Source organism: Heloderma suspectum, chromosome 8, assembly GCF_057233095.1.
Source record: "Heloderma suspectum isolate Gila_16-S chromosome 8, 16-S_ref, whole genome shotgun sequence".
Taxonomy (NCBI): Eukaryota; Metazoa; Chordata; class Lepidosauria; order Squamata; family Helodermatidae; genus Heloderma; species Heloderma suspectum.
In genome coordinates, this window is record NC_139465.1 from 25036218 (window position 1) to 25059594 (window position 23377).

Consider the following 23377-nt stretch of genomic DNA (forward strand, 5'->3'; position numbering starts at 1 on the left):
CCTATGTTTCTTGAATACCAGTTGGTGACAGCCAAATAGTGGGAGAAGGCTGCTGCCTTCAGCCCGGCTTGTGGACTTTCCAGAAGCATCTGGCCAACCACTGCGGGAAACAGAATGCTGAACTGTATGGGTGTTTGGTCTGATCCCAGCAGGGCTCTTATGTTCTTAACACCTTTCTGTATCATGGAGTTTCCTACTTGTATTTTATCCTTTTCAAGATACACCCAACCCAGCAACAACATGATACCCCACCTGTTCAAGGGGTGGGGGAAGAGGAGAAAAAGACAAGTGTCAGGGGCAGTAGTGCTGTTTTCCCCTTAAACCTGGGTAGACAAGCACTTCAACACAGGAGAAGGAAGAGTACACAACCTCCAAATAATTTTAAAACAAAAAAGAAAACGAAAGGTTTATATAACGGAAGAAGTGTAGTGGCAGAAACCACACTGCTCTTTGCCACTAACAGAAAAAAGGAGTATACAAATAATGGCCCTTTGTTAAATCATTCGTCCATTTTTCCAGTTTTGCACTGCACTTCATGAGCGGGTGGGTGGTATCAACTAGTGTGAACACAAGTGTGTGAATCCTTATTAAATGCCCAGGGATAAAAGTACCCCAATCTACTAATTTACCAAAAGAAACAAGGTCACACTGCTCTGTCATTGGTACTCAAGTACAGAGGAATGCCCAAGCTCTAACAGATCAGATAGTTCATAAAAGAGTACAGTTGATCACTTAATAGGTCAGCAGCTTAATGTTTATGTGAAATACCAAGACAAAAGTATAAACAAAAGTCACTATCCAGGGCAGGGTTTATTTTGTGGCCTTGAGTGAAGCATGTATAGGAATCTGAAGGTGAAATCTGACTGAGAATCTTAGTTTATATTTTAAAAATGAATGTATGGCCTTCATAAGTGAACTTTGTGGAAGTACACAGACAGGATGTTTACTAATGGCTCAGCAGTCAAAGAAAGCTAGAAGCAGGACCTTCTAACGTACAAGGGTCAGCCCTTGTGTGCCCCGCACTGTTCTCTCATGGTGGTCTTTAACTTAAGGTTAAACTAGAAAAGATGATGCGAGGTCTGTGCTCAGATACTCCACCTTAATTACCTTTAAATTAGCTGCAGCAGGGAGACTGGATCAGGACTGTGGCAGGGTTTTTTTTTTTAAAAAGATTCTCCCTATACTGTTTAGAGCAGGAACACACAGCGCGAGGGAGAGTTAACCCTTTCCTCCAGTGCTATTCTTCCACCCTGTGGCTAGGTGTTTTGCATGTGTGTTTTTTAAAGGGACAGAAAATCCCACCATGGATTCCCATTGTCTCATTTAGTGTGGCCCTCCTCATATTCAGTGTCATTGCCAAAGCATTGTGAATTCTTATAAACTACATAGTGGAGTTTGAAGGTTCCTTACGCTAGAATTTAGCTTTTACTAGTAGAGAACATTGTCTACCCTGCATTTTGTTAGTACAGTTGTACAAAACCAACATCTGTAACTGGAATTAAGGATACAGCTGTTATGGTTAAAAATAACTTTAAAAGCTCACAAGAGAAAAATAGTCAGGGTCTTTTCTCCAAAGAGCAGAATAAACAGCTGATCTGGTTCTTGATTTTATCTCTTCTTAGTTTCTCTTCCATAATGAGTCACAATTTACAAGAACACATCAAAGGTTGCTTGTTAATGCTTTATATTAATGTACAGGATTAAAACCTAGTAGGAAAACAGAGTAGGAAAACAATTTTAAAAATTCAAGTAAACAATATATCTCATACAAAATTAGCTCCCCTTTCTCAGTTTCAGCCAAGTGAAGAACAGCTCTGAGATCTGGTAGTTGTGTATGAAGATCTGCTCTGCAAGCAGCACCAAGATTCCCACAGGATACAAGATGGAAGGGGAAGGGCTAGGGAACACTGTCCAATGTTTGGATTAAATCCACTTATCTAACCAAAACTTAGTGTCTCCAGGAAACAACTACCCCTACCAGCATACAGCTGAGGACAGCAATGGGACATTTTTTCCTATCCAGCTTCATATCCCTTGACAAATTACATATCAGCCTCATTAAACAGCCAGATTGGTCACTGACTTGTCATATGTTCTAACTGGTAAAGCTGGCTGTAGGTTTGGCTTCTGTGCTCCCAAGCAGTCTACACTAGCCTTCTGAATTCTTATATTTTACATACTGGAGTTGGTCCAAATTGGTGAAGTTTGGTAGCAGGGCAGGGCAGGAGAGAATGTAGGAAAAGAAATGCAAAAGGTCTTCAGCCTTGGACATCTGCCAGATGGGAGGGGCACTGATATGCGGAAATAGCAGGTGAGCGCAACACAACATTCCAATTCTAGAAACAGGGAGAGAACAGCTCGCCTCAAAGAACAGACTAAATTTGAAACCAAGGCCCAAACTAGATGGATGGAACCATAATTCATGTGTCTACCTTGTTCACAATAAAACAAGAGGTTTGTGGGGTGTCTCCTTTTAATCATAGAAAGAGCATAGGAGAGTGGTGGTGAACCCTCTCTCCTCCTGCACCTTACCTGCTCACCATCTATTCCTCCAAGTATCTTTCTCTATTCCCAGCCCATTTCCAGTAACAGAGAAAACGCTGGAGCAATTTACTGCAGGAGTTAAGGCATGGGAGAGTTCAGTGTCCTCTTCCACATGACATGCTATTTATTGTTACAGAAAAGCCCCATGCTTTATGTGCAAATGGGGAAGATGAACGAAAATAAATGTGTGCAATGCCTAACTTTGCCCTGAACAAGAGAGGCTGCAATCTGTCCCTTCTAACCTGAAGGACTGAATTTAAAGATTTGCCTCATAACATCCTTTTGGGCAGCTTTTTCCCCATCAAGAAGAGTCCTAAGAGATAACTTGTGTTCCTATTAGAAAACGTCAACCTCCTCTAACATTGCATGCCACCATGTTCAGTTTTAAAATATACTGAGCTGTGCGCAGAAGGGAAAGCAATGGCAGAGACTCCACTCTTTTGTTTTAGCTACTGCTGAGTGCAAAGGGCAATTCAAGTTTTCCTATAGACGATTCAGAAAGTTTAGCTTTAAAATAACCAATGGTACACACATCTGCAACATTTAAAACTCTCTTGAGTTTAAAAACCAAAAGCATTTCCTTAGAGGTTTACCCACAAGTATAATTCTCCACTATTCCTCCTCCCACCCTGCCTACCCCAATAGGAAACAAAATGTGCAGAAATCTTTAAGATGGATACATTTCCAATTGTTCTGCTCTCCAAGAATATTTATATTATAGGTTATTTCTCTGTAGTGCCTCACAGAGGTTTTGATTGGCATCTGGCTCCTCAGTCATTACCTCCACTGTTTCCCAATCCCCAGACCTGCTGGATTTTTTAATAGCATCCACTACACTTTGCATATAGAGCCCATCTTCAAAAGAAGCTGCCATTTCAACTGGCTCAGGATCCCAGGTTCGCTGGTCTTCCTGATCCTGGAAGGAGTGACGTAACGCTTGCACCAGGTATACCATCCCTTTAAGGTACAGAAGGGGTATGTCTTTGAATCCTTTTTCCAAAAGCCCTGCATGAACATTCAGAGAGTCTGCAAGCAAGAGCTCTTCCTGGGAAGCAGTGTTCTTCTGACCATACAAATCTGTCCCACGTGCTATAAGGCGTCCAGATGACCCAACAATCATGACCTCATGGACAAATGACCCAGGCATGTTAAAGTTCAAAGTCACTGTGCTACAGATGCCTCCTGTCATCAGCATCTGGAAAAAGCAAAAGTCATCACTGGTGACGTGGCGGATGCCACTGATGGCAGAGTTTTGTTTCACAAAGGTTTTCAGCAACCCATGGACCTTCTCTGCCTTTCGGCTTGTCAGGTGAGTAAGGAGGTCTATGATATAAGTTCCCATAGAGTGCAACCCACCCCCACCCATCAGCTCATCACAGATCCAGTTGTACTTGTGGCTGAGAAGGCTTCCCCAGTACACTCTCACGTCACAGACCAGAACATTGCCCACATAGTGCTCTTCTATTAATTGCTTCATTTTGACGAAAGCTGGTAGAAACCGCAGGACATTGCCTACAATGCTCATGAGTTTGGGGTAGTATCTGGCAGCTGTGACCATCCTGAAAGCATCCACAGAGGTAGCAGCTTTCTCGCATATTACATTCTTTCCAATACCTGCAAACAAAGGACAGCATTTTAATTGATTGATAATCAGCATCCATTTAGACAGCATCACTGTGAATGTTTTACAAAACAGGTCCCTGCCCTAAAAAGCTAAATTTCAACTGTAGGAGAGACAGAAATTATAGAGGCAAAAGTAACAAGGGATCAAATAAAAGTGAGTGTTTCCAATGACAAAGGGATACAAGCGACTGGATTTACTTGAGGAAACATGACAGCTAAAACCTTCCAGGTGTATATTGTAGCCTTATAATCAAACACCCAGCGGTAAAAACAACAACAACAGTCTTCAAATGTAGCCAAGGAAAACCAATTCCCTATTAACTGAAATAATCTTTTGCAACCAAGCCATGTGGTTAAAATAGTATTGTTTAATTTGAAGTATAACATGATCTCTCCTTCGGATGCATGTAGAAAATGAATGAAAAATAACAAGATACAGGCACTGGTACGCTAATATTCTTCTTCAGAATGAGTGCAATAAACATTACACAATTATGCTTTTCAAAAGGGAAGAAACAAGTTGAGGGAAGGCAGAGGAGAAAAATATATATTCTGCACAGTGATCCAATAGGCACCAACAGTACAGTCCTGCTTAAAAAAAAAGATTACAAGTAGTATGCAAAGCCTGGGGAAATCCTTATAACCTGCAATCATTTTGGTGATGCACGCAGCTCTTTCCTTCACAGTGGAACCAAACAAACCAAAAGGTTTCATTAATGGCTTTGAAATAAGCCAGGATATAAAGCCATGGTATGAAGTGGCTTCATATCCTGGATTGTTCCAAAGCCATTAACCACAGTGCCCCAGTTCAGATGAAATGGGAAGCTACTGTTAATGAAGAGATCCTGACCTGATTCACACATCACAGTGGTAATTCCTGGGTTGTCTAATCCAGGAATTGCCAGGGACGAGCAGAGTGTGCGACCCACACACTCGTTGTTTCTGCTTTTAATTAACAACCCAGAACACCGAGTTCCTGGGTTCTTTTGCGCCATGCAAACCTGGAAACCCTGGGTTGTTTATCAGTTGGAAAAAACAGAGTTAACCTAAAAATTGCCTATGGTTTGTCTGGGGACCTGGGTTGTTTAAGTCATAAACAACCAAGAGTTTCCAGGGTTGCATGTCACAAACCACCCATGAACGGAATGTTCCTGTGTTAATTAAAAGCAGAAATGATGAGCACACAGCTAACGCACTCTGCTTGTCCATGAAATTCTTGGTTCAAACAATCCAGGAATTGCTACTATGATACATGAACCAGCCCCCTGATTTTTTCCCTCCCACAGAGGAGTGAAGGGGCTGCGTGCATGCCCCAAAAACCTTGTTTGTATCTCACCTTACGAAGCCAAAATATGATAATCCAAACCAATCCAAAACCTCACACATCCACACACTTCACCACTAGTAATGAGAGTTTCCCCTTTCCTATTTAAAATACCGGTGGGCAACTTGTGGCCCTCCAGCTGTTGTTGGACTGCAACTCCCATAAGCCATAGCCAGCATAGCCAATGGTGAGGCTTGACAGGAGTTGTAATCCAACAACATCTGGAGGGCCAAAAGTTGCCCACCCAATTTTTAAAAACCAGTAAGTTACTTCTGAAGTCTTTGGAATATAAAGCCAGAACAGAAATCCATAGCACTTCCTACCACCCTGGCTAAGCAGCAGTAGTGGTTAAGGAAACTGTTCTTGGCTTGGAGTGGGGCCATTGTTCAGGATTAACAGGAAGAAGCCACTCCAACTGTGAATATGCCATCCTATGAATACTTGGTGGCAAACAATATAGGGCTTGTGGTTAGGATTGTACTGCAGATTCACGTAATTATTTTCCTGTTAACACAATCTTCACTTGTAGGGAAATAGCCTTTCATTGGCTAGTAAGAGGAAATGAGGTGGTGGGGTGGAATCAAGAAATGTGTCTTTCACTCTCTCAAATGGATCTGTTGTCATTTCACTCACATAAAAACCAAGGAGAAATTTTAGTTTGGGGCTTAATAAGCAACATTTTGGTGGCCTTTCAGAAAACTCCAATAGGGCTGGAGACAGCAAGGCATCCAACACTGGATGGTTTGTTTAGCATAGGGAATATTTAAGCAGCTACGAGAAAGCTGCTAATTTGCATGAGCATAACTAATTTGTATAAACATCATCCATGCATGTTCATTTAACTTAAGCCAGGATTTTGTATTCATTATGCCATGACTTTAACACTCACACTGCTAGGTACAAGATCAGAAATACCTTAAGGGTGCAATCCTAACGGGATAGGCAGCCACCTCCAAATTTGGAGGCGACCACCTATCCAATGCAGGGCAGCAGCAGAGCGGAGGGGGTCTTCTCCTCCACACTCAGCTGCCCTGCATTCATGGCTAGACAGCCAATTTTGGCTGTCTAGCCGCAGGAAGTCGGGGGGGCGCTGAGGCTGGATGAGGCATAGGAAGCATCAAAAAGGCACTTCCGCCCTCCCCGCCCCCAGGAATGCCCCATTTTTGCTGCCCCACACTGCTCTTACGAGCATGGAGCTAATCCACACTGCCTACAAGGCACAGCAGGAGGGGGTGGAGGTCGGTTGCCGGGAACCAACCTCGGAGCCCGCACTCCGAGGTCAGTTCCCTATCCTATGGCCATCTAGCCACTGACTAGTGGCCATAGGATTGTGCCCTAAACCTCTCAAAAGATGAATGCCTTAAAAGACACATCTGGAAAAGCGATTACACTGAGTTTCTTTTATGTGCTCCCTTTTTCCCTGAGCCCTTACCAGACTGCCACTGCATATTCATTTTTATATCATAACCAAGATGACCTAAATCTTTTTCTCTTTTTCAATGGAAATCAAGATTTGCAGAAAAACTTGAAAAGCATCTTGGCTTAGTAGAACTGTGTTGGGTCACATGTTACGCATGCTCTTATGCTTTCACCGCTAGTCCCAAGATCAGAAAAGCCCGACTCACATTGCACTACTTATTAACCTAAACAGTTGATCAGCACTGCAGTTTCAGGTAGATGCTTTTAAGAGGGGTTACTGTCAAATCATCCGAATTGGAACAGTTTTCTGGCTAAAATTCAGTCTCTTGATTCTGCTCTTACTTTGGTTCATTTTATTTTGTCCCAACTAGATTTTAATGCTTTATTAATTGGTCTTCCCCAGCCCTACATTAAACCTCTTGTTCCCATTTTGCATTCTGCCACCTACTTTTATTTTTCTGCACACAAATATGATCACGGTTCTCTGTGTCTCCTTTTTTCATCCAATTTAAGACTGAATACACTTCAGGATAAGTAGCATAAGTAGCATTCTCCAACCTGTGCTTATTTTTCATCTCTGATTTCTCTATATTCTTCTTGCCAGTCTTTGCATACTTCCGGTTCTTAGCTGCTTGTTCAATTTTGCATCTCTTTAGCACTCTGGCTATACCAGTTCAGCAAGAAACCAATATATTATCAACCATTTCTAGCAATTGTTCAATGACAAGTTTAATAAGCCTGCTGCTTTTATAATTTATAAGTTATAGCAATAGGGAGGATTGCCAACACTGTGTGAAAACATCCACACTTTACTTCTGCAGGATGTCCAGAGTTGTCTGGAGACCCCCCCAAAGATTAAAGGCTTTGAGACACCCAGTGGTCATGCTGGTGTATTTTATTCTGTCCTTCAGGGGCTTTGGGAATGTGGGAACTTAATTTACAGTGCAATGCTATGCATGTTTAGATAGAAAAGTCCTACAACTCCCAGTATTTCCCAGCAAGGCATGCTAGCTGGGGAATGCTGGGAGTTGTATGAATATTTTCTGTCTAAACATGCAAAGAATTGTGCCCTTAATCACAAATATAGTAAGATTCCCCCTTAAACCTCTATCAAAATAGTTCTTGTGTTGGAGGCCTGCCATCCTATATTAATTTGCCCTAAGGAAGAACATAAACTGTATTCAATAGATACTTTCACCTTCTTATTTCCTGTGTATTAAGCTATGCCGTGCTCAATCCATCCCAAAGAAAAAGAAATGCAAGAAAGCAAAGTGGCTGTCTGATGAGGCTTTACAAGTAGCTGAGGAAAGAAGGGAAGCGAAAAGCAAGGGAGAAAGGGGAAGATATATCCAACGGAATGCAGAGTTCCAGAGAATAGCAAGGAGAGACAAGAAGGCCTTCTTAAATGAACAGTGCAAAGAAATCAAGGAAAACAACAGAATGGGAAAGACTAGAGATCTTTTCAAGAAAATCAGAGATCTCAAGGGAACGTTTTGTGCAAAGACGGGCATGATAAAGGACAAATAAGGCAGGGACCTCACAGAAGCTGATGAGATTAAGAAGAGGTGGAAAGAATACACAGAAGAACTATACAGGAAAGATCTTAATGTCCCTGATAGCCATGATAGGGCCGTTACTGAACTTGAGCTGGACATCAAAGAGAATGAAATCAAGTGGGCCTTAGGAAGCATTAGTAACAACAAAGCTAGCGGAGATGACAGTATTCCAGCTGAGCTATTTAAAATCCTAAAAAATGATGCTGTTAAAGTGCTGCACTCAATGTGTTAACAAATTTGGAACACTTAACAGTGGCCACAAGACTGGAAAAGGTCAGTTTACATTCCAATTCCAAAGAAGGGCAATGCCACAGAGTGTTCAAACTACCGTACAATTGCTCATTTCACATGGCAGCAAGGTTATGCTCAAAATCCTACAAGCTAGGCTTCAGCAGTATGTGAACCGAGAACTACTGGAAGTACAAGCTGGGTTTCGAAGAGGCAGAGGAACTAGAGATCAAATCGCCAACATTCGCTGCATCATGGAGAAAGCAAGAGAATTCCAGAAAAACGTCTATTTCTGCTTCATTGACTATGCTAAAGCCTTTGATTGGGTGGATCACAACAAACTGTGGCAAATTCTTAAAGAGATGGGAGTACCAGACCACCTTACCTGTCTCCTGAGAAACCTGTACGAGGGTCAAGAAGCAACAGTAAGAACCAGACATGGAACAACCAATTGGTTCAAAATTGGGAAAGGAGTACGACAAGGCTGCATATTGTCGCCCTGCTTATTTAACTTATATGCAGAGTACATCATGAGAAACGCCAGGTTGGATGAATCACAGGTCGGAATTAAGATTGCCAGGAGAATTATCAACAACCTCAGGTACGCAGACGATACCACCCTAATGGCAGAAAGTGAAGAGGATCTAAAGAGCCTCTTGTTGAGGGTGAAAGTGGAGAGTGCAAAAGCTGGTTTGAAACTCAACATTAAAAAAACGAAGATCATGGCATCTGGCCCCATCACTTCCTGGCATATAGAAGGGGAAGAAATGGAAGCAGTGACAGATTTTATTTTCTTGGGCTCCAGGATCACCACAGATGGTGACTGTAGCCATGAAATTAAAAGACGCTTGCTCCTTGGGAGGAAAGCTATGGCAAACCTAGACAGCATAGTAAGAAGCAGAGACATCACCTTGCCAACAAAGGTCCGTCTAATCAAAGCTATGGCTTTCCCAGTAATAATGTATGGCTGTGAGAGCTGGACTATAAGGAAGGCTGAGCGCCGAAGAATTGATGCTTTCGAACTGTGGTGCTGGAGAAGACTCTTACGAGTCTCCTGGACTGCAAGGAGGTCAAATCAGTCCATCCTAAAGGAAATCAACCCTGACTGCTCATTGGGAGGACAGATCCTGAAGCTGAAGCTCAAATATTTTGGCCACTTAATGCGAAGAGAAAACTCCCTGGAAAAGACCCTGATGCTGGGAAAGACTGAAGGCAAAAGGAGAAGGGGATGGCAGAGGATGAGATGGCTAGATAGCATCACCGATGCAATGAATATGAATTTGAGCACACTCCTGGAGAGAGCGGAGGACAGGAAGGCCCGGCGTGCTATGGTCTATGGGGTCACGAAGAGTCGGACACGACTTAACGACTGAACAACAACATACTCCTGAAACATGCAAACCCTTGCCATACTAGTATTAAAAGGGAAATATGCAAACAGACAAGCTATCATACTATGTGGTCTTTCAACACGTATTTGACTGGAACGTCCCTTATATAGCAAAGAAAAGATAACAGATAATACACAAGTCAGCAAACATTAAATGCTTCTTTACAGTATCTTAAAAAAAAAAAAAGGGCTTTCTCCTTCTGTCAGCCCCTACAAAAAAAAACATGGATTGGGATCAGTGGAGGTAGGTGCGGTAGCATTAAATTTGGCTCCCTGACAAAAGTCAAGGGATCATTTCTTCTTCCTTCTATTCTCCACAGATATTTTTGTTCAGTATGTGATGATTCACTGCTAGGCAAATCCACCCTCAGAAAAACAAACTTATAAAAAATAAACCAGTAACAGAAGTCTGCAATCAATCATTTTTCACATATGTCAGACTGAAACAGAGTATCTATGGGTGTATGTATACTCCCCAAGCAGTGTATTGACACAATAACCTACAACAGGGCAGAACAGGTATCATTCCATATTATGCAACATGACACGATCCTCAAGTCAGACTTTTAATTTTTTCGGATTCTACAGCTACGAACACATTGCTCCAAAATGAAGCATTCAATTTTACTCTGTCAATTATTATGTAATAGCCATCATATCTCAGTTGGGATCTATTCAGGAGGAAGTGAATTTTAAATAATAGCCAGAACTTGCAACCACAATAACACAGTACCTAGAGCTTTCACAGCAATTTGTCGCGTTAGTGGTGGGGGAATATTGATGCAAACCAGATCAACATCCTGGTGCAGCAAGACATCATCTGTCCGACTTGTGTAGAAGGAAATGTTCATTTCCTCGGCTAGTTGCTTTGCTTCCTCTTCAGTTTTCCCCCAGAGTGCCTCGATGGAGAAGCCTTCTGCTCTCAGCAGAGGTACCAACACCCGAGCTGAGCTCCCAGTCCCAAACACCCCCACGCCAGGAAGCATTTTCATTTTGTGTTCTTTTCACAATTCAATTCTTGAAGGCGACACTCAGACATAAAAGCCAAGCTCCTCAACATCTTGATTCATCCACAATTCCTAAAACGGAAAAAATAATAAATGAGCCCAAAGTAGCTGTTACACGCCCTGCATAAATCACTAACAATTCATATTCAACACAAGTGCAGTGCAAAGTCAGTTATTCAACTCCAATTTGGATGAAACATCTCAATTTAAGAATTCTTCTCTATACTTGTTAATTCTAATCCTACATATATTTAATATAATATGCCTGACTTACTATAAACACCTATTGCTACGTTCAGAGGAAATCCAAGCCTGACTTTATAGTTTGAAACTTGTCCTTAAGATACTTTCTCTTTCGTCTCTGCAGGTGCATTCAGTCTTTCAAAGATAATACATTTAAATAGGATTTCAGCTAGCTGCCTATAGCATTTCTAAGCTGCATAGAAGTATAACAGCTTGAAGATGCAGATTTAACTACCAAGGGATCAAGCTGTTAAATGTTAAGCAGGAACATTTCAAGTTTTCTAATCTTCCATATCCACAATTCTTGGGAATTCGGCAGCACTGCCAAATTTGACACTGAGAAAGTGTTGGACAACTTATATTGGCAGCTTATGTTTGTGACCTTGGAAAAATCTGGATTTCCACAGTAGTTTTTAAAATGGATTTATATATTTCTCTCCGGTGTTACAAGTGTTGACAAATGGAATTATTTCAAGTTTTTTTTAGGTTGGAGCAGGATACAAGGCAGAGCTGTCCTCTGTCTCCTTTGATATTTGATTTGTGCTTGGAACCCTTGGTATGTGCAATTAGGCAGAATAAAGATATTTTTGGCTTTGTGCATGAACAGGTTGAATATAAAATAGTTTTACACACAGATGATTTGTTATTCATTAGATTGGTGTCTATTCTGAAATTAATAAGATTAATTGATACCTTTGGTACACTTTAGGGTTATACTATTAATTTGGTATATTAATGTGCCCCATGATATCCTGATGAGCAAACTAGCTCAAAGTGGGCTAGATGAAACAACGATCCGGTGGGTCCACAGTTGGCTACAGAATCGGACTCAAAGAGCGCTTATCAATGGGATCTTCTCGAACTGGGGAGAGGTAACGAGCAGGGTACCGCAGGGCTCAGTCCTGGGCCCAGTGCTCTTCAACATTTTTATTAATGACTTGGAGGAGGAGGTGCAGGGAATATAGATTAAAATTGGGTGGGATAGCTAATTCCCTGGAAGACAGAAACAAAATTCAAAGTGATATTGATAGGCTGGAGCATTGGGCAGAAAACAACAGAATTAAATTTAATAGGGATAAATGCCAAGTTCTGCACCTAGGAAAAAGAAATCAAATGCACAGTTACCAGATGGCCAATACTTGGCTCAACACTACTACAAGCGTGAAGGATATTGGAATTGTTGTCGATCACAAGCTGAATAGGAGTCAACAACATGATGTGGCTGCAAAAAAGGCAAACGCTATTTTGGGCTGCATTCATAGAAGTATAGCTTCCAAATCCCAGGAAGTACTAGTTCCCCTCTACTCAGCACTGGTTAGGCCTCATCTGGAGTACTGTGTCCAGTTCTGGGCGCCACACTTTAAGAAGGATGCAGACAAACTGGAGACAGTTCAGAGGAGGGCAATGAAGATGATCAGGGGACTGGAAACAAAGCCCCGTGAGGAGAGACTGAAAGAACTGGGCATGTTTAGCCTTGAGAAGAGAAGACTGGGGGGAGATATGATAGTGCTCTTCAAGTACTTGAAAGGTTGTCACAGAGAGGAAGGCCAGGATCTCTTCTAGTCTTCTATATTCACAGTTCTTGGGGTCTGTATCTAAAGGAAAAAAAGTGGATACTGAAATATCTGACAACTAATTATATTACCTTCAAGTAGCAGTAGTGCATGCTATTTGAGGTTTTCATTTATTATTATTATTATTATTAGGGCAAATATAGTATTTTTGCAGAATTCTGTTTCATAGTATTATACCTTATTGGTATATCTGTACATGCTGCTGAAGCCTTTGGCTCTTGCAACATAATGAAATTTTTATGGGCATAAGATTTAATTTCTCTTTGAGAGATTAAGCAAAGCAAAGCTATGGGTAATAAATATATATGTTGATAGATGCAAGGAGATACTAAACTGCTCCACAAAGTTATGAATGAAATTGGATTATGGATCCCACCATAAAACATCTTACTAATCTATGCAGTTCAGAACAAAGAGACTTACAAAAACCCTACACATATTATTTTCTATCTCAGCCATACAAATAGACAGACAAAAGACAATTGTGTGTAGAACACACACCAAACAGAAGATTCCAAGAGAGGCTTTCTTGTTTAAAGTGCCTAAAAGCACTAAAGGCCAAGCTGATGCAGGCAAGAAACTTAAATTTCCAAGGATAGTTTCAAAATAGTAATTTAAACAACCATTCAGCCAATGTCAGATTTCCCCAAAGTTCCAATAAAGGCAATCAAAAGTGAAAAGCACTTCATACACTGCGAAGTACCGTAGGTAAGATTAACACCACCAACCCTCTATCTATCCCAAGCCCACATTCCTCAAAGTGGCACCTTCTCACTTATTCCTCCTCCCTCTCCATTGCATTTTACATCCTTCCTCCTATCTCCATTCTTCATATGGCCCTCAGCCACGCTCATCCCTACAACCCTGTTCGTATCTGCATGTTTACTTGCCCCATACACTCACCATTTTACACCTATATGCTGCTGCAGCTGCCCCTGATGTCTAGTACTCCAGCTCCCAGCTCCTGCCCAGAGGTACCCATCCTATGTAATACTGTACTCAAAAATTGTATCCTCAAAACCTGTGACAAGCATGAAAAACGTCTACTGCAAAACAACTACATATATGGGATTCTATTGTACACTGACTCAGGCAGTGTAAAGGAGAGACAATTCATAAACGTAGCATAAAAAAACTTTTTTTGCAAATGCACCCTGCCTGCCCTCCACATCCGTCTCACTTAACTCCTGCACACTTTATCTGCCCTTTCCTTTCACATTCATATCCTCCCACAGCATTGCCATTAATTGCTGCTGTGAATGGTTGCTGCATACACCAGAGCTTTGTATAGACATGTCAGTTTGTAACCCTTGCATTTCATAGCCTTTGGGTCCCAATGTTTACAGTTCCTCCCCTTTCTGAACCAATGAACACTCTTCATCTTATAAGCACATATACACATGCTTCTACCATCGACAAAGTAGGTTCTGCTCCACAAATGTTGATGCCACAATAAACCCGTTAGCCTTTAAGGTGCTGCAAGACTCCCAAACCCTGCCTCTCCTCCCCCGCCCCCAGTCTCTACAACATTTCACAGATAAAAACAGGGACAGTTAGTTGGATCCAGATGTAGTCATACTTAGATCCACTGAAAACTGTTTCAGTGGGGCTACTCTATGTTTTTTTTTTCTCACTCACCCACACACAGCCTGCGCTTTCCCCACACACACCTTTTACACTAAGCTAATGCCTGACTCTTCTTTCCGGTTATATAAAGTGTAAGCAAACTGTCCATAATAATTGTCCTTCAAAACAGGGAGAGAACATTTAACAGCTCAATGAACAGCTGCGAGTCAAAACGGATTCAGCGACATTTACTATATGATGCAAGCGGGCTCAACGGCACAAAACCTACAGTAAGTCTGTTAGCGTTTAACATGCCACAAGAACTCTTGGTTGTTTTATCTGAATAGGTAAAATTGGGAGAGGGTGAACGGGAAAGCAGAGAAAATAGGAACAAGATAGCGGGTCCGTTTTACAGCGGTTGTCTCTACAGCCACGCGCATGCAATCATTACGTAAACACGCATACACAGGGCATAATGTACACGCTCCGAGCAAGCTAACCCTTCACGCATCCGATGAAGTGGGCTCTTGGTCCTCGAAAACCTGTAGCACAATACATCTGCTAGCCTCCTCTAAGGGCCCCGATGCGCGTTGGTTTTATGTATTTATTTATTTATGTATTTATTTATTATTAAATTTATTAATCGCCCATCTGGCCGGTCACCCAGCCACTCTGGGCGATGTGCAACATACAATGAAACGGTTTTAAAACAATAAAATTCTACAATAAAATCGTTTTCTAAAATACCCTAACCCACCCCAAAATTTTGAGGCCTGAAACGGCCAACTCCCCCCGCATTGCACCCTGGAAGCAGAAAGGGGCACACCTGAGTGTCTGCGGCATCAGGGTAACAGAACTGCGACCCGCAAAAAAAACCTGGCATCTTCCCACTGCCGCACCCCCCGCCGCCTTCCCTTCCCTTCCCTTCCCTATAGGGCTCCTCACCTGGTCTAGCCCCACTCGCCAAGGACGCCTCCCCTGCACTGCTGCCTCCCGCCCGGAATGGATCGGCTTCTACCGCACCCTTCCCCTCCGTTCTTTTTGCCTTCCAGGCTTACACCCCCCGCGCTCATTTGTGCCTCAGGTTCCTTCTTCTCCCGCCCTCTTCCCGGGGTGGGCTGCGGAGGAGGGCGGGGAGAGGGAAAGAAGAAGGGAGCGAGGGCGGCGCAACCCGTCCGCCTCTGCCACCCGAGGGCCGCCGCAGGGCCTTCCCCTGGCGCCCCGCGCGTGTGTGCGCGCGCACCTCCGTCTCGCGACCTCCACAACGTGCCGGCGGCCGCCTCCGCCGCATCTCGTCTGCTCTCCTCCCCCAGCAACGGCGGGGTAGGCGTTTTGCGCGTGCGCAGGCGTACGGTGGTGTGAGTGAGTGAGTGAGGGAGGGAGGGGGGAGAACAGGGGAAAAAAAAAAAGGAGGTGCCGTTGTCGGCTCCTTCTTAAAGGCGCCGGAGGCACATTTCCTCCAACTGTCATCGAGCGTCGTTAGGGCGGCGGGCCCAAGCCGTTTCGCTGCCTGAGGCGAAGGATAATAGGACACACGTTCTCACAGTAAACCTGTTAGGGAGCAGTCCTACGCGTGTTTAGACAGGGGGGGAAAAAAAAAAAGTCCTACAACTCCCAGCATTCCCCAGCCTGCCATCCTGTCTGGGGAATGCTGGGAGTTGTAGGACCGCAGACGGCGACTGTAGCCATGAAATTAAAAGACGCTTGCTCCTTGGGAGGAAAGCTATGGCCAACCTAGACAGCATAGTAAGAAGCAGAGACATCACCTTGCCGACAAAGGTCCGCATAATCAAATCTATGGTTTTCCCAGTAGTAACGTATGGCTGTGAGAGCTGGACTATAAGGAAGGCTGAGCGCCGAAGAATCGATGCTTTCGAACTGTGGTGCTGGAGAAGACCCTTACGAGTCCCCTGGAATGCAAGGAGGTCAGATCAGTCCATCCTAAAGGAAATCAACCCTGAGTGCTCATTGGAAGGACAGATGCTGAAGCTGAAGCTCGAATATTTTGGCCACCTAATGCGAAGAGAAAACTCTCTGGAAAGGACCCTGATGCTGGGAAAGACTGAAGGCAAAAGGAGAAGGGGACGGCAGAGGATGAGATGGCTAGACAGCATCACTGATGCAATGAATATGAACTTGAGCACATTCCGGGAGAGAGCGGAGGACAACAAAAAACATGCATAGGATTGCGCCCTTAGTCTTCAAGCCAAGGGAGACTGCTGGCACTGATTTCAGTTGGGTTGTGAATCCATTCTGGGTTTCAGTCAGGACCAGCCAGAACTCTAAAGGAGCTATCCAAGGTGTTGAACCTGTTCTTTGGCTTTCTGGCTGGTCCTGACTGAAACCCAGAATAGATTCACAGCCCCGCCTTAATCAGAGCCTCCAGTGTCTTAAGCATATCGATTATGGACTAATCATTATAATTAGTGACTTCCTTTCTTTCTTTAGTAATCTTGATTTATTATGTATGTTCTTTTTGTTGCCTTTATTTTGTGAACTTTGTTTTCAAATAAAATAAAAGTTCATGATAAAAAAGACCTGCACATTGCCAACTTCTAAACAAAGACTCCCTCACCCCTTCAGTCCCTACAACATTTTACAGATAAAAAAAATATCGGGACAGTGGGTTGGATCCAGATTTAGTTGCAGTTAGACCCATAGAGGTTAGCCAGAAGAGATAAGGAATTATTTTTAAACAAGCAATGCGCGGAAGCAGAAGAAGATAATAGAATAGGAAGGACAAGAGACCTCTTCCAGAAAATTAGAAACATCGGAGGTAAATTCCAGGCAAAAATGGGTATGATCAAAAACAAAGATGGCAAGGACCTAACAGAAGCAGAAGAGATCAAGAAAAGGTGGCAAGAATATACGGAAGATCTGTATAGGAAGGATAATAATCGGGGATAGATTTGACGGTGTGGTCAGTGAACTAGAGCCAGACATCCTGAAGAGTGAGGTTGAATGGGCCTTAAGAAGCATTGCTAATAACAAGGCAGCAGGAGATGACGGTATCCCAGCTGAACTGTTTAAAATCTTGCAAGATGATGCTGTCAAGGTGATGCATGCCATATACCAGCAAATTTGAAAAACACAAGAATCGGCAAGGTGATGTCTCTGCTTCTGACTATGCTGTCTAGGTTTGCCATAACTTTCCTCCCAAGGAGCAAGCGTCTTTTAATTTCATAGCTACAGTCACCGTCTGCGGTCCTACAACTCCCAGCATTCCCCAGACAGGATGGCAGGCTGGGGAATGCTGGGAGTTGTAGGACTTTTTTTTCTGATTGGAAAAGATCAACTTATATCCCCATACCAAAAAAGGGAAGCACCAAAGAATGTTCAAACTATCGAACAGCGGCACTTATTTCACATGCCAGTAAGGTAATGCTCAAGATCTTGCAAGGTAGACTCCAGCAATTCATGGAACAAGAATTGCCAGATGTACAAGCTGGGTTTAGAAAAGGCAGAGGAACTAGAGACCAAATTGCCAATATCCGCTGGATAATGGAGAAAGCCAGGGAGTTTCAGAAAAACATCTATTTCTGTTTTATTGACTATTCTAAAGCCTTTGACTGTGTGGATCATAATAAATTGTGGCAAGTTCTTGGTGGTATGGGGATACCAAGTCATCTTGTCTGCCTCCTGAGGAATCTGTATAACAACCAAGTAGCAATGGTAAGAACAGACCACAGAACAACAGACTGGTTTAAGATTGGGAAAAGAGTACGGCAGGGTTGCATACTCTCACCCTACCTATTCAACCTGCACGCAGAACACATCATGCGACGTGCTGGGCTTGATGAAGCCAAGGCTGGAGTTAAAATCGCTGGAAGAAACGTTAACAATCTCAGATATGCAGATGATACCACTTTGATGGCTGAAAGCGAGGAGGAGCTGAGGAACCTCATGACGAAGGTGAAAGAAGAAAGTGCAAAAGCTGGGTTGCAGTTCAACCTCAAAAAAACCAAGATTATGGCAATCAGTTTGACTGATAACTGGCAAATAGAGGGAGAAAATGTGGAGGCAGTGACAGACTTTGTCTTTCTAGGCGCAAAGATTACTGCAGACGCTGACTGCAGCCAGGAAATCAGAAGACGTTTACTTCTTGGGAGGACAGCAATGACAAATCTTGATAAAACATTTAAGAGCAGAGACATCACACTGACAACAAAGGTCCACATAGTTAAAGCAATGGTATTCCCTGTAGTAACCTATGGCTGTGAGAGCTGGACCATAAGGAAGGCTGAGCGAAGGAAGATAGATGCTTTTGAACTGTGGTGCTGGAGGAAAATTCTGAGAGTGCGTTGGACTGCAAGAACATCAAATCAGTCCATACTCCAGGAAATAAAGCCAGACTGCTCACTTGAGGGAATGCTATTAAAGGCAAAACTGAAGTACTTTGGCCACATAATGAGAAGACAGGATACCCTGGAGAAGATGCTGATGCTAGGGAAAGTGGAAGGCAAAAGGAAGAGGGGCCGACCAAGGACAAGATGGATGGATGATATTCTGGAGGTGATGGACTCGACCTTGGGGGAGCTTGGGGTGGCGACAGCCGACAGGAAGCTCTGGCGTGGGCTGGTCCATGAAGTCACGAAGAGTCGGAAGTGACTGACCGAATAAACAACAACAACAACAGACCCATTGAAATAAATAAATTTCAACGGGTCTACTAGAAGTATGGATTTCTTTTCACACATGTTCCATATACAGAAGCTGACCAGACTGGCAGTTGAATCTTCTGCACAGGTGCCGGGGCAGCGTCCTCCATTGCACCTGAGGGCAAAAGCCTAGCTTAGTGGGTACAGGTTGGCCATTAAGGCCAGCAACAAGCAACTGTTGTCACCAATGGGAACAACTAGAGAGCTTAGGAAGAAAGATGCCTCACTCTGCCTAATGGTAGGGCTGACCCTAATGCTCTAATTCAGGGGTCCCTGTGGCATTCCTGCCTATTTACCGGTGAGAATATCTTTTCAATAAGGCCTTTCCCACAGCAGGCAACACCTTCCACTAGACACAGTGACGTTGCCACCAGGACTGTTACCTCAGGTCCAACACCTTTACTTCGCGAGATGTGAAGACACACTGACTTTTATTCTGACCTATATTATTCTCTTTATTACTTTGTTATTCTCTTTATTATTTTAGTCACAAACCGTAGGCATTGGATTTTATAAAATATATATTTATGATTTACAGCATTAAGATGTTAAATAGTAAATAAGACACTTAGGGAGCAATCCTATGGCCGCTGGACAGCGGCTAGACAGCCATAGGATATCTGGTTTTCCAGGAACCGACCTTGGAGCCTTCAGCTATCTAGCCAAAAATGCGGGGCAGGAGAAGTACAGAGGGAATGATCCCCTCCGTGCTTCTCCTGCCCTGCATTGGATAAGCGGTCACCTCCAAGTTCGGAGGCGGCCACCTATCTGAATAGGATTGTGCCCTTAAAAACATACAGTCAGGGCCAGAAATATTGGAACAAGGATAACTGTTTTGGCAGTTGGCCTCTGTACACCACCACATTGAAGTTGAAAGGAAACACACCCAGATGGGAGCAAAGTCAGGACTGTCACCTGTAATTCAAGGGGTTGGACAAAAGTGGGGCACTAACCATTCAAGAAGTACAGCCAGTGGCATACACACACACCCATCGTTGGTGGCTCATAAGTAATGGAACAAACCAACATCATTTCAAACTTAAGAATCGCCTTTAATACCTGGATGAAAATCCTTCGTAGTCAATGACTGCCTGAAGTCTGGAACCCATTTGTTGTTCAGTCGTTCAGTCATGTCCGACTCTTCGTGACCCCATGGACCATAGCACGCCAGGCCTTCCTGTCCTGCGCTCTCTCCCGGAGCGTGCTCAAGTCCATATTCATTGCATCAGTGATGCTATCTAGCCATCTCATCCTCTGCCGTCCCCTTCTCCTTTTGCCTTCAGTCTTTCCCAGCATCAGGGTCTTTTCCAGGGAGTTTTCTCTTCGCATTAGGTGGCCAAAATATTTGAGCTTCAGCTTCAGTATCTGTCCTTCCAATGAGCAGTCAGGGTTGATTTCCTTTAGGATTGACTGATTGGACCTCCTTGCAGTCCAGGGGACTTGTAAGACTCTTCTCCACCATGACCAAATGCTGAGTTTCCTCCCTTGAGATGCTTTGCCAGGCCTTTACTGCAGCTGCCCTCAGCTGCTGCTTGTTTGTGGGTCTTTCTGCCTTCAGTTTCGTCTTCAGTAAGTGAAAAGCATGCTCTATTGGGTTGAGATCAGGTGACTGACTTGGTCATTGAAGGATATCCCACTTCTTTGCCTTCAGAAACTCTTGGGTAGCTTTTGCTGTATGTTTTGGGTCTTTATCCATCTGTTATATGCAGCGGCATCCTATCAGTTTGGCAGCATTTGGCTAAATCTTAGCAGAAAGTATAGCCCTATACACTTCAGAATTCATCCTGCTGCTTTTATCAGCAGTCAGGTCATCAGTGAACACCAGTGACCCGGTTCCATTGGCAGCCATACATGCCCATGCCATAACACTGCCTCCACCATGTTTGACAGATGATGTGGTATGCTTTGGATCATGAGCTGTTCCTTTCCTTCTCCATACTTTTCTCTTCCCATCATTCTGGTACAAGTTAATCTTGGTTTCATCAGTCCAAAGAATCCTATTCCAGAACTGGGCAGGCTTTTTTAGGTGTTTGCAGGCAAAGGCTAATCTGGCATATCTGTTCTTGAGCATTACCAGCGGTTTGCACTTTGTTGTGAAGCCTCTGTATTTACATTCATAAAGCCATCTCTTGACTATAGATGTTGACAATGACATGCCTACCTCTGCAAGAGCATTCTTGACCTAGCTAGATGTTGTGAAAGGGTTCCTCTTCACCATGAGCAGAATTCTGCGGTCATCCACTTTAGTTGTCTTCCATGATCTTCCAGGCCTTTTGCTGTTGTTGAGCTTGCCAGTTAATTCCTTCTTTTCCAGGATGTTCCAGACTGTTGTATTGGCCACTCCCACTGTTTTTGGTATCTCTCTGATGGGATTATTTTGTTTCCTCGGCCTAATGATGGCCTCCTTCACTCGCGTGGACACTTCTTTGGACCTCATGTTGGGAATTCCAGTGAACAGCTACCAAATGCAAACGTAACACTCAGAACCACCTCCAGGTCTTTTATCTGCTTGATTGGTCATGGGGTAGCCAGGAAACAGGCCACACCTGGCCATGCAGCTGCTTGTCAGCCATTCGTTCCATTACTTATGAGCCACCAACGATGGGGGGGGGGGTATGCCACTGGCTGTACTTCCTGAATGGTTAGTGCCTCATTTTGTCCAACCCCTTGAATTACAGCTGACAGTCCTGACTTCACTCCCATCTGGGTGTGCTTCCTTTCAACTTCATTGTGGTGGTGTACAGAGGCCAACTGCCAAAACAGTTATCCTTGTTCCAATATTTCTGGCCCTTACTGTATGTCCTCTCCCACACACACACACAATTGCCAGTTTAATTTTATACACACATAAAATCCTAGTCACAATCTATCTCTTCACAAGCCCTATTCAAACTCTCCCCTATCTATTCCCTATCTAAACTACGAAGCACAGCTCCCTGTTTATATATCACACCATTTCACACACATCCCACTCACTCAGCCAATCATCTCACGTATGCAAATGCATCATACCTCCTGTCACGCATACCACTCTTACTCTAGATCTGCTTACCAGAAAATACAGACTCATAACATGAATACACACATATAACTGCATATTCACAACATATATACATGCTTTGCAGCTTCTCCTGCCTGTCCTTGAACTTGAATAGCTGCTGACAGCAAGAAGGGAAAGCAAGGCAAAGGAGTTGAGGGGGGAGAAAACGCAAGGCTAGAGGCTGGGAAGGGAGAGAAACAGCAAGATAAAGGGGTGAGTGGGAGAGAAAGAACAAGACTAGGGCTAGGAAGGGAGAGAAAGCAGGCGGCTAGGGATGGGAGAGAAATAGTGAGGAGAGGGATTGGAGGAAAGAAACAGTAAGGCTAGAGGCTGGAAATGGAGAGAAAGAGAGCAAAAGGGAAAGGCCTGTATGGGCAGAAGATTGGGCAGGCAAGGAAGCAACTCCTTCCATTTCCCCTTCTCCGCCAGCTTCTAGTCCTGCTATTTCTCTCCCCGCAACGCAGCAGGCCCCCACAGCAGCCATTATGTGACTAGCCACATCCTCCAGGGGAGCCATTTTGTGGTGGTGCCTACAGTAGTTTCTCAAATTCCCAAGTGTGCCCACAGATCCCAAAAGGTTGGGGACCCCTGCTTGTATTCAAAAGGTTGCACTGTTAGAGATTTCCTGGGCAAAAGCATTTTGTCACACATAAGGCCCTTGTGCAGAATGGGATTAAAATGGAATAAAACAAACAATGCAATTAGGAACGCATGAATTGGTCCTCAGTGCTTTATTACCCTTCTTCGTTCTGCTTTCCAAATGTTCTTAATGAGATTACACAGGTTCTCTAGAACGTTGTGAAGAAAAAATAGCCAAGAACATTCCTCTTGAAACTCAGATAGTTTGTTAGGGGCTTTTCTGTAGGAAGCCCCTTGGCAACATGAGCCCAAAATTTTACTCTCCTTCTGATAGAATTGGGTAGGCAGAAGGGAGATGCATTTTTCTGCTGAGTGCAGGACTTCCTTCTTTTTTCTGACAGCGTCCTTGGTTTCTATGCCAGCCTGCACACAATTACTTATGATCTAGGGCTACTAGGCTACTGCTTAAAGACAAGTGTGCATTAATTGGTCCTCTTTGTCCTACCACATTTCTTCCTCCTTTCACCTCCATACAGATATTCAGCAGATTTTCTGGAACCTTCCAAAGAAAAAATAGTCAAGAATATTTTTTTTCTTGTAACTAAAATAGTTTACTGGAGACTCTG

At 43.5% G+C, this 23377-nt stretch overlaps 1 protein-coding gene across 5 annotated transcripts; it reads right to left on the minus strand.

Annotated features, from left to right (window-relative positions):
• Nucleotides 1-1667: 1667 nt before the first annotated feature.
• GFOD2 (Gfo/Idh/MocA-like oxidoreductase domain containing 2) lies at nt 1668-15772 on the minus strand. 5 transcript variants are annotated; one of them, XM_084813186.1, is made up of 4 exons: nt 15718-15772; nt 12856-12929; nt 10818-11163; nt 1668-4158 (listed from the first exon to the last, which is right to left on the minus strand). In XM_084813186.1, the coding sequence occupies exons 3-4, from the start codon at nt 11074-11076 to the stop codon at nt 3260-3262; spliced, it is 1158 nt and encodes a 385-aa protein (XP_084669312.1). In that variant the 5' UTR covers nt 11077-11163; nt 12856-12929; nt 15718-15772; the 3' UTR covers nt 1668-3259. The 5 variants fall into 5 exon arrangements, with proteins under 5 accessions (XP_084669312.1, XP_084669311.1, XP_084669310.1 ...); XM_084813185.1 differs by having other exon boundaries at nt 12460-12929; XM_084813184.1 differs by lacking the exon at nt 15718-15772 and adding an exon at nt 15420-15707.
• Between the last annotated feature and the right edge of the window lie 7605 nt (nt 15773-23377).